Raw genomic sequence first — 12532 nt, 5'->3', positions numbered from 1 at the left:
CAGCCTTCGACAACACTCGCTCAGAGCCAACTACCAGAGTGCCGTCTGGCGACGCAGTTTAGTTCCTTTTCCATATGTACCACATCCACAAGAGGGCCGTGGTTGGTGCACACAAGTCAGTGGTAAGCTTTAAGTACGATGGTTAACAGGCTTTCCTGCACCTTGAGTCATTTCAGAGTTCATCTTGTAGGTAGTAGGTTGGCCAGGGCACCAGCCACCCATTAAGATACTACCACGAGAGAGTTATGGGGTGCTTTGACTGGCTAGACAGTACTACATTGGATCCTTCTCTCTGGTTACGGTTCACTTTCCCTTTGCCTACACATACACTGAATAGTCTGGCCCATTCTTTACAGATTCTCCTCTGACCTCATACTCCTGACAACACTGAGATTACCTAATAAATCTTCTACAGTCAAGGGGTTAACTACTGCACTATAATTGTTCAGTGGCCACTTTCCTCTTGGTAAGGGTAGAAAAAACTCTTTAGCTATAGTAAGCAGCTCTTCTAGGAGAAGGACACTCCAAAATCAAACCATTATTCTCTAGTCTTAGGTAGTGCCATAGCCTCCGTACCATGGTCTTCCTCTGTCTTGGGTTAGAATTCTCTTGCTTGAGGGTACACTCGGGAACAACAATATTCTATCTAATGTGTCTTCCTCTTGTTTTGTTAAGAATTTTATAGTTTATATAGGAAATTTTTGTTTCGGCTCTTCTTGAAATATTTCATTTTTCCTTGTTTCCTTTCCTCACTGGGCTGTTTTCCACTTTTTGGACCCCTGGGCTTATAGCATTCTTTTTTCCAACTAGAGTTGTAGTTTAGTTTAGGAAGTAATAATAATAATAATAATAATAATTAATAATAATAATAATAATAATAATAATAATAATAATAATAATAATTAATGATAATAAAAAATGTGTGAAATTCTGTCAGCTTCCAAAGTGTCAGTGCCTCGTCAGTGGACTCTCATGCACAGAAAAGTGTAAGCTGCAAACCTGTACAAACATGAAAAAAAGGACACATCTACGGAATTCTATGACAATCTTAACAAGGATGACTCGTTCTGAAATCAAAATACAAATTATGTATGTAATACTGGGAATAAAAGATAATAACTTTTTGGGCTCAAGCCATGTCGTCCTGATGGAAGGTTCCTATAAGTAGCTTTCTAAGGAATGTTTGACTACAGTGATATTCCCAGAGAATTTATCTTTAGGTCTCCAGAATTCTAACTCCTGGCGCGAATATCCTTAAAATTTCTCTTAGGGGTATCGCATAAATCAGGGGACGTATATCTTGATACGATACATAGCAATCTTCACCCCGAATAGGGTTTTTGCGTCGATGGGGAAGAGTGGCAAAAATAGAAGGGGAGCCGTTATCAAGGTTACCCTTTCTCCCATACTACCATTGAACATCTAGATGGCGCCATATCCAAGATGGCGGTTATTCCTATTTTGGTAGCGATTTCGCAAGGTGGTGTTCCCTGTTGATCTTACGTTTTGATCGCTTTTGTGAGGATTTATTATGCAGTCTCCAGCTTCTTTCGCCTCTGGAAAGTTGAGTATTGATTCTTTACAGTGTATAATTTTTAGCTCCTGTTTCACAGTGAAATTAGAGTAATTTATTGTGTTTAGGAGCTAGGCCTGTCACCGGAGGCGCCATGTGCGCTGACGTTTGCTATGCATGTGTTATTTAGTTAGCAGAACGACTTTCCCGGTTATAATAGCATTAATAAATTATGAAAGCTATATAGGCACAATTATACTAGTAAAGATATTTATTTTATGCATAATTTCCTCTTTCTTTGTCGATTGTATACGTTAGAGTTTCAGCGATTTAGGTAACCGAGATCTCATCTGCGGTAGGCTTCCTAGCCTAGGCGCTGTAGTATACTTTCAGACATTATCCCCGTTTACCCTCGTGTATCGTTTTATTAATGCAACGGGAGATAGTACATCTCCTAGAATTATATAACTCGATACTTGTCTCCTGTGGAGATTTAAGGGTAATCCCTCCTTCTCTCTAAGTGCCGCTGCAGGCGGCAACCCTATCTGGTCTTGCCATAGTCTAGTGCACTCTGGCTGGACTAGGCTAGGGTTATCTGTCTCCCACCTTTGCCGGTGAGGTCCCGGCTTTGGTTTTTGAAAGAACCTCAGAGTATTCAGTCTTTCTGCCGGTGGCAGAGCTGCAAGGTGAGTAGTCACTCCCCTGCCGGCTTATAGCTGCCGGCATAGGAGGCTAAGCCTCCCTAGGCCGCACCTGAAGTGGTAGTATGATGCCGCCACCTTCTCCCCTGTGTTCTAGAAGACTAGTCCTGTGTTGGCAGACCCTAGGCTGAAGAATAGTATTCTTCTGCCGCCTAGAATGTCGCCGATACTGAAACATTGTTTCTCTCTGGTGTGCAGGCGGCGACAATCCTGCCGCCGCCTTCTACACTTGATAGATTCGGCAGACCCTAGGCTGAAGAATAGTTATTCTTCTGCCGCCTTGGATGGCGCCGATACTGAAACATTGTTTCACTCTTGTGTGGAAGTGGCGATTGCCGCCCTCTTTTACACTTGATACAGGACTCTTTTCCATTCCCTCTCTGTCCTTTAGCGATGACTTAACCATCGCAATCCTGTGGCTGTCATCCTGCAATCTCACTGCTTGCCGGGTGGGTGGCCCCTACATAAGCAGCTGTTTAGTCACTCAGTCTTTCCCTTATGGACACAAGGATCCGGGAAGGTTGTGCCGGCTCTGACGGCTGCCGGTAAGATACCCTTCTGCCGCCGAAGGTTCTTCAGTCCTCCCTTGGACTGCCATCCACAGTCCTGAGACTGGCAATGCCAGCAATGGATCTTGATGCTGGATGGAAGCCTGAATGATGCATTCTACCCTTCTATTTGAACCTTCTTTCCGGAGGAAGGCAGGAAGATTATATACCTACATCCTTATTTTGTTTAAACATGCATTTTAATATGGCAGCCCTTCACTCCATGCTTTTTCTCTCTCTGTCAGCTAGTGCCGCCAGGTACTAACCCCGGCAACATGTCGGCTGGGCCGGTGCCGCAAGGTACTAGCCCTGCCGGCAACATGCCGGCTGAACTACAGTATATGATTTTACAGTAGCCAGTATATTTGCAGTATAGTATATACTGCAAATAGAAAACTATCGTATATATTATACAGTAGCTATTTTTTAACATATTTTGTGTATCCTTGCACAGTCTTTTGCTGAGACCAATCCTATATTGAAAGAATAGAATTCCTTCAATACTCTGATTAGAAATTAGTTTATATTTACCCAACAATATTAATAGTTTAGAAGGATCAGTAGTAGTAGACTTTTCTATCCTTAGAGGTTAGAACCCTTCTCTTTTGAGTTTTCCTTGATTGGGAAACTCTAAAGTCTTAATATTGGAAGGGGTGATCACAGCAATTGGCTGGGAGGGATACACAAGTATGTGTCTTTTCTATTCTCTAGTCCAGCCGGCGACATGCCGGCCAGACTGTGCCGCCAGGTGCTAGCCATGCTGGCAACACACCGGCTGAACTATGGTATATGATGATACAGTAGCCAGTATATTTGCAATATGGTATATACTGCAAACAGAAAACTATAGTATTTATCATACAGTAGTTAATTTCCAACATACCTTGTGTACCCGTGTACAGTCTTTTGCTGAGACCAACCCTATATTGGAAGAATAGAATTCCTTCAATACTCTGATTTGGAATCAGTTAATACTTACCCCACAATATTAAATAAATAGAAGGGTCAGTGGCAGTGTACACTTTTCTATCCCTAGAGGTTAGAACCCTTCTCTTTTGAGTTGCCCTGATAAAGGAAACTCTTTATCTTTAATATTCGGGGGAGGTCACAGCAATTGGCTGGGAGGGATACACAAGTATGTGTCTTTCCTTATTTCTTTCTAGCTTACTATCCTAAGCTATAATGATTTAAATATGAGTAATTGCATATCTGTTTATCATGTGAGATAAACAATTGTATACTCATTTTATTTTCCTTTCTTTACAGGAGGAACCCCAGATGAAATGTGATGCGATCTTCTGCAATCTTAGGAGTAAGTATTTCTACGGTCATAAAGAGTGCAGGTCTCATGCCCCCGGCACAATTATTACCGAATCCCTGCAATATTGGGAACCCCAGGTCTACAATATCTGCCGGACCTTGGTGACCGAAGGTTTCGACGACCCCAAGTCAACGGAGTCGAGGGATGTGCAAGTGGGTAAGAGGGTTCCAGAAGAACTCTCCAGGACCATACCTACCTAACGATAGGATGCATAGCTTACTGTTCCCAAAAGCGGGCAGTGAAATGGTTGTGCCCCAAGCACGATTCACTCCTTCCGGCATCCAGATTGCCATCGAGACGGATGTCAGGGAGGCGTTGCAAAGTATGGACATCCACCAGGAAGTAAGGATGTCGGAAGTGTCTAAGGACACTGAAAAGGATCTTTTAAAGGATCATCCCGAGGAGGAGTATTCTCTACCTCTGAAAGAAGATGATGATGTCGAGTCGGAGTTCCTTCCGTCTGTGCCGGCACCGGAGCTGTTACCCTCGACGTCTTCACCTTCTACCCCTTCATTGTATAATATGAGCCAGGCACTGGCCCGTCTTACGGATTTAATAGAGAACATTCGCAAATGAGACGAAACAAAGGAAGCAAAATTCATTAGAGAGCTCCGTGAAGCTCCACCTTTCGCTTCCCGAGGGTCATACAAGTGACCCAGAGGCCAGGACCTCCCGACCTGCTCCAAAACCAATCCTTGGAGGTATGCGGAGTTTATGCCGATTTTCAACGGCAAACTTTACGTCTCAGAGAAGATGGGAGCTGTCCCATTAGACAACATCCAGTTTTGGCCAAGCTTTAACGATTACCCTGATTGCTTCATTCGACTGAAGCATGAACCAATGCCAAAAGAGGACACGGAACCAATGGAGGTCATGGGTTTCAACCACGATAAGGCACAGGCTCTCTTGTCAAGTAGCCTGAGAAAGGCGGGCTATTCGGTGTCGAAAGTGTCCGCCTTGAGGAGCAAAAAACACCCTACCTTTCTTGCTCCTGCTTCAGTGGCCTTCCCCTTTATGTTGAAGGCATTTAAATCTGTTCCCAAGGCAGTGGAGGCAGGCGATCCATGCCCGGCACTAGAGGAGTGCAGGCCTATATCGTTAGCCTTGCCCATGCAGGAGAAGGAAAGGAAGGAAGTCCACTTAACATTCTCAGTAGGGAAACTGGATGCAGACATCGCTGGTCGACAGTTTAGCAAGAATCTCCCTAAACTTTCTGACTTTCTCTTGTGCAAGGAACAAGAGACGAAGCAGAGACTTGCGGCCTCTTTATCCCTACCAAACTGCATAGAGATGTGTGCAGGCCAATGAAGTACCCCAGCCATGCTCATGGTCCTGGCCAAAAGGCATAGGACCACCCTAGTAAAGGACCTGTATGCTTTCATGAAGGCTAGGAGAGCCTGTAGAGAGTTCGTGTTTGCTGCTGCAACAGTGAAACATGAACCCAGGAAGCTGATATCTTCTAACATCTGGGGTAAAGACCTCTTTCCAAACGAAGTAGTCAAACAGGTAGTCGAGAAAGCCATCACGGAAAATAGGAGTCTTCTCCAGAAATGGGCATCTCTTCAAAGAGGAAGTCTTCCCTGGATGTGGGTCCCCAACCTAAAAGGAAGACGAAGAAGTCTAGACTTTTCCCTTGGCCTGCTCAACAACATCCCACAGTTTCTATGACCGCGGTGCCCCAGGTAGGCAGTCGAGGAGGTAAACCCTCTGATCAATCGAAGCAAGGAGACGCTTCCGGTTGGAGGGAGGCTCCAACAATTTCAGGATCGTTGGACCTTCGATCTTTGGGCCCACGGCCTAATAAAGATAGGACTAGAGTCCATCGAATTCCAGGGAAGGCTGTTTTGTGTTCCCAAGAAGGACTCAGAAAAACTCAGTCATTCTGAACTTGTCACCACTCAGCAATTTCATTAGAAACAGCAAGTTCAGGATGTTAATCCTTCAACACATAAGGACCCTGCTACAGAAAGGGGCACTCACAGTCTAGATAGACCTGATAGATGCGTATTGGCACCTTCTAGTCAGTCGCCCCCTCTCCTCCTACCTAGGATTCAAGCTACGGAAGACAAAGTATGTTCTAAGAGCCATACTCTTCGGACTAAACATAGTCCCAAGTATCTTCACGAAACTCGCAGACGCAGTCGTGCAACAACTACGCCTAGAAACTGTTCAGGTAGCAGAGTACCTGGAAGACTGGCTGGTGCGGGCAGCACCCGAAACATGTGGTCTGCAAGCATCCAAATAAGTAACCCAGTTCCTGGAACATCTGGGATGCAAAATCAACTTCAAGAAGTCTCAACTCTCTCCATCTCAAAGGTTTCAATTGCTGGAAAACCATTGGAACCAGAGGTCACATTGTCTCTTCATTCCCTCAGGGAAGAGGAAGGAGATCGCAGGGTCGGTTAAGAGACTACTGTAATCCAACAGGATTTCAAGACGCTAACAGAAAAGAGTACTGAGCTCTCTCCAGTGCGCAGCAGTGACAGACCCAGTGCTAAAAGCACAGCTGAAAGAGGCGTCAGGAGTCTGGAGAAGATACGCATCAAACGCTCGAAGAGATCTAAAATGACCGATATCGGCCTTACTTCGATCACTTCTCAACCCATGGTTGAAGGCCAAGAGCCTAATGAGGACCGTGCCCTTGCAACCACCTCTACCATCCATATCCATCCACATTGATGGCCCGATGGAAGAATGGGGATTTCACTCCCATCAAAGGAAAGTTCAAGGGACTTGGTCATCTCGGTTCAAGGCCTTTCTCATCAACATTTTGAAAGCCACGGCAGTCCTTTTGACGTTGGAAAAATTCTACCCTCGCAGATCAGTCCTCATCAGTCTGATCTTGGACAGTGAAGTGATAGTGAGATGTCTGAACTGACAAGGCTTGAGATCGTCCCATATAATCCACGCGATATTAGCCATCCCTTGCCTAAAGAGATGGCACCTACCAGCAGTTTACTTGCAATGGATCCGCAGTGTGACAGCGAATTCTCTACTCAGGCTCAAGACGATAGAGTCAGAATGGTCCACAGATGCAGACTCATTCTCTTCCATCTTGGAACAAGTCCCAGAACTGCAGATCGACCTCTTCGTGACGAGCGTCATCAAGAAACTACCTCGATGTGTAGCCCCATACAAGGACCCTCTAGAGGAGATAACGGAAGCCATATCCCTAGTTTGGAATGGATGGACCCGGAACTTCCTGTTCCTTCCATCCAATCTCCTTTCTGAAGGTCTTCAACATGCTGAGATCCTTCCAAGGAACGGCAGCTCTAGTGGCTCCCAAGTGGCCCAAGAGCAACTGGTTCCCTCTAGTGATGGAACTGAGGCTGAGGCTGGCCCTTTTACCGAACCCAGCACTATCTCAATGGGTTTAGAAGTCAACTGTCTTCGATTCATCACAGAGAACCCAAACCTTCATTTCACGATTTTCTCGCCTTAGCCGGTAAGAAAAGATTTGGGATCTCAAAAGGCAGTATAGACTTCTTAGAAGAATACGAGTCTAAGTCATCTAGAAGACAATATGAATCGTCTTGGAAAAAGTGGGTTGCTTTTGTTAAAGCAAAAGGACCGAAAGAGATTTCAATAGACTTCTGTCTGTCCTTCTTAATCCACCTTCATAATCAAGGTCTGGCAGCCAACACGATAACTACGTGTAATTCTGCCCTGACTAGACCTCTTCTATACGCCTTTCAAGTGGATCTGACGAACGAAATCTTTAACAAGATCCGGAAGTCATGCGCTAGACTTAGGCCTGCAGCTCCTCCGTAGCCCATTTCATGGTCTTTGGACAAGGTCCTACATTATGCTTCATCTGTGAACAATGAAGATTGTTCTCTCAAGGATCTAACCCAGAAGGTTATTTTCCTTTTCGCTATAGCCTCAGCGGCTAGAAGTAGTAAAATAGCCCTATCAAGAAATGAGGGCCACATTCAGTTCACAGAAGTGGGAGAACTGAATCTCTTTCCTAATCCAGCTTTTCACGCCAAGAACGAGCTACCCACTAAAAGATGGGGTCACTGGAGAATCTGCCATCTGAAGGAAGATGTCTCTCTGTGTCCAGTAGAGTGTCTAAAGGTCTATCTTCGTAGAACTTCAGACTTCAGGGGAGGATAGCTCTTTATAGGAGAAACCTCAGGATCAAACTTGTCCCTAAAACAACTGAGGGCGAAGCTCACCTACTTCATTCGCAGAGCGCATCCTGACACTACACCCGCAGGTCATGATCCGAGGAAAATAGCTTCATCGCTGAACTTTTTTCAGTATATGGACTTTGAGCGTCTTCGCTCATATACGGGATGGAAATCATCCAGGGTGTTCTACAAACACTACGCTAAGCAAGTCCACGAACTGAAGCATTATGTGGTGGCGGCAGGTAGTGTATTAAAACCTGTCATCTAGTGCTGCGATGAACAGTGAATTGATTGGGACTATCAATTAGGGTGAAAAGGTGTTGACACTTCCAGTACGATACCTTATAAGTGAGTGTCACCATGGTGACACTAAGACTGTTCAAAATCTCAGGTGTGGAATTATACAGATAACACTTGTGTCGTGTGTACTTATTACACAGTGTTGATAGTATACAACATTTATAGAATTTATATCGGGAAAATTTATCAAAATTTTCAGTTTTAGAGTGGCACTCATCATTTCTTCCCTTTCAGGAAGAAAAATATTTTCTGTATACGTTGCACGTATAATTCCTTTAACATGTTACATTTGTGACACTCGTTATTTCATTTAGTCATTTATTCGAATCAAATGTCCATTAGAGTGTAATTGCGTCCTTTATTTTGCCCCGCAATTAGCACATTAAATATGCCAGAGTTCTCTTACTTATTTATTTAAGTAAACCTCATATTATTGTATGCCTACAAATAATGGATATAGTTGACACTTAATTGTTCCGACAATATATACAAACCGTGAGACCTTTTGTATATCTAGTGGATACTTATGTTTGTTCATACAATATATGCTAACCTTGAGGCCCCTTTTCTACTGTCTAGTATGACTCTTCCCTGCAGGGGGCAGGAAGCACTAACATTGTCTATGATTAGTGGTAATGACGGATAACGGTAACGTCATTTGTCTCAATGGTTCAGATGACCATAGAAAAATTGTCCCAACGTTAAGGCACCTATGAAAATCCACTGATACAGTTCTTTCTAGTAATTCTCTGGTAAACTTCCATCAGGACGACATGGCTTGAGCCCAAAAAATGGATTTTGAGCGAAGTGAAAAATCTATTTTTGGGTGAGATAGCCATGTCGTCCTGATGGACCCACCCTCCTTTTCTATAGAAAAGGGCCTGGCAGGATCCCTCATAAAACTTCTATATCTGTAGCACCATGCTCAATGCTACTAGGAAAAACCCCCACCTTGGATATGGCGCCATCTAGATACACAATAGTAGTATGGGAGAAAGGGTAACCTTGATAACGTCTCCCCTTCTATTTTTGCCACTCTTCCCCTTCGAGGCGAAAACACTATTCTGGGTGAAGATTGCTATGTGTCGTATCAAGATATACGTCTCCTGATTTATGCGATATCCTTAAGAGAAATTTTAAGGATATTCGCGCCAGGAGTTAGAATTCTGGAGACCTAAAGGTAAATTATCTGGGAATATCACTGTAGTCAAATATTCCTTAGGAAGCTACTTATAGGAACCTTCCATCAGGGCGACATGGCTATCTCACCCAAAAATAGATTTTTCCATTTTCTAATAATCAATTGTTACAAACTCTCTATTGAAAGGCCTATACTATTACATACAACAAGATTAATATTGAACAACAATAATGTGAACTGCAGAAAAATACAAAATTCAAACATACGATCCATGGACATCTTCAATGACACAAATAGTCTATTTTAGAAAGAAAGTTTGTTTTTATATTATAGCAAAGGTCAAGGTGACTCAAAAGTCATAGTGCTTCATATGAATTCTTCAATCATATTAATAGGTGTTATTGTAATTTAGCATCATTTCCAGAAAAGCCCACAAACTAAAATATTTTCAGTACATGGTGGTCCTCTTTGATTGCAAATTTCACATAGAAAGCTACAAGATACAGATGTCCAGTAAACAGTTCTGGAAAGTAGACATCTTCAGCTTTTAGCAAAAATTTGTCTTGTTTTGTACCTCTTGATTGGTACCAGTCGACAAAAAAAAATGGCCTCTGGCCCATGCACTATTAGTGAAATACAAAAGATGCTTAGGTTCTGCTTTCAGACAAGAGCACTGGTCTATATTATACAATTGGTTTCATTCAACAGATTAATACTTAACAGGAAATTAACAGCAGGCTATGTGAAAGGATTAGGCTTCGTAATAGGCCGAGTAACAAAAACATAATTTTACAGGTTATTCAACACTTGCAATCATCAATAATTCAAGCTAAAAATTGTAATAGACTTAAACACTTACAGTAATAGACTAAGTGTCAAAAGCATAGATATGTAGAGACTTAACACTTAAATGGTACTAGACTTAACACTTATAGTAATTATTGACATCAGAGATAACAGGATAGAGGATTTTCACTTTCAGGAACAGAATGGAAAGTTATCCTTGTTAGACGTATCTTCATGTAGGCTGACCAAAAGTGTCTGCCTCCTTTGTATCTTGACCTGGAAGTGCATCTTTTTGCACTGCCCATGTGCTTATATACCCCCTTTTAGTTCGTATTATATAACTGTGTCACATGATACCGTACCAGACCCTCGTTCCCAAAATGCATCTCATTAAGGATCTTCTTAATAGAATTTTACATTTTTATAATATTGTGGAAGGTAACTAGAATTATTCCTATTTACTTAATAAAAACAGTCTCTGAAAGAAATCTGTATCAACCAAGATAAAATATAATCTTGGAATCGAGTCTCATTTCAAATGATGTCACTTCCATTCTAAATGCCATGTAATCTTACAATAACATTTTAAACTTCCACGTAAACTTCATTTTCTCCACCATAAATTTCTACATCACAATAGAACACACTTCATTAGATTTTGTATGCTTTGCATTACATTCATCGGAATTCACAATTTATCTATGTTACTGACATTTATATGACTGAGCAAATACATTACAAAAACTTAGTAATGATAACAATAATAATAATAATGAATACTATTACTTTTTTCAGAGGCAGGAAACTTACACGCCAAGATTGATATCCATAGATTTCAAAAGCAACCTTCACACACTGCCAACAGATGGCTCACTTTACAGTCCACATCAACCAGAACTTTCAACTAGTCAGGCATCTTGGGATGGTCCTGTTGAGCTCATAAGACAATTAGCAGTTAATAAAAATGAATTTCTTAGGGACCTTGAACAAGAGGAAGCTTTGCACTATTTACCAACAGATGAAGACAAAGATATATGTATTGGTAGGTTATTTTATATCTCTTTATACGATAAGGCAAACAATATTAGGAAAAAATGTAACATGAAGTGATTAGCTAAGTTTACGAGTAGTTGTGGCATCCTCACCATATATATTGGTGCACTTGCTTTATCTCATAGTGTGAGTTTTTTTTTTTTTTGCTGTGGTTGTAATTACATATATCCATTTGGTTTTAGTCATTTGTTTTATGCTTTAGGTGAATAGAAGTCATGTGACATATTGCCGTAGCTAAGCCTAACTAACCGCTTTTCATAGAAAATACAATAGACAACCTTTTCTTTTAAACTTTTTAACTTATAAATTTTCATATGCAGGAACCTTCTTTTGTGAATCCTGTGTTGGTTTAAATATTTTTATTTTCACTGTAGTAAATGACTGATAAAGAAACTTCCCATTTCACTTATGCAATTGTGTACTGATGTGTTGATGTTTTTTTTATCTTGCAGAGTTATTCATTATTTTACATTATATATTTCATTTTTTAAGATTAATCAAGTTTGTTATTAAGTGTGACAGGGGAAGTAATAGTGAAAATGTTATTGTACTGAGCAGATACAACTATGGAAAAATTAGAAATTATACCATGGAAATTAAAAAAACTCTATATTGCTTTATTCTGGTCAGCATGCATTGTTTTGTTTTTGTGTAACCAATGTAGATCAACCAATATGAACTATACTGTATAGTACTAATTTTTCGTTATTCTGAAACTATAGATTTGATTGATATCATTACTATTTTTGCACTTAATCTATAATGTACAACATTATGATGAGGAAAAGTGCAAATGTGTAAGTGTAACGATATTAAAATCGTTACAGGTTCTTTTAATAAGCAAAATAAATATCAACAACACCGATTGAAATATGGGAAATGAATATAAAAAGAAACACACACAAAAAAAAAAAAAACACAACACGTTTATTCACAAACTTACAAAGAAAACTAATGTTACTTCTTCGGTTACTTTTAACTGACAAATCAAACCAATCAAAACATCAACAGAAAGGGGGAACAGTCAATAAGGTAG

The 12532-nt window shown here is 41.3% G+C and overlaps 1 protein-coding gene across 2 annotated transcripts in view; it reads left to right on the top strand.

Annotated features, from left to right (window-relative positions):
• The window catches only part of mst (misato mitochondrial distribution and morphology regulator), a 963151-nt gene that overhangs the window by 470296 nt on the left and 480323 nt on the right, over positions 1-12532 (top strand). For both annotated transcript variants that reach the window (XM_068373866.1, XM_068373867.1), the window contains exon 4: positions 11239-11485. In XM_068373866.1, the coding sequence (XP_068229967.1) occupies positions 11239-11485 (247 nt within the window). The remainder of the gene's footprint in view (positions 1-11238; positions 11486-12532) is intronic.

This window comes from Palaemon carinicauda, chromosome 5, assembly GCF_036898095.1.
Source record: "Palaemon carinicauda isolate YSFRI2023 chromosome 5, ASM3689809v2, whole genome shotgun sequence".
Lineage (NCBI taxonomy): Eukaryota > Metazoa > Arthropoda > Malacostraca > Decapoda > Palaemonidae > Palaemon > Palaemon carinicauda.
Note: the sequence above shows the minus strand (reverse complement) of the source record. Positions and strands in the feature narration are given on the sequence as shown.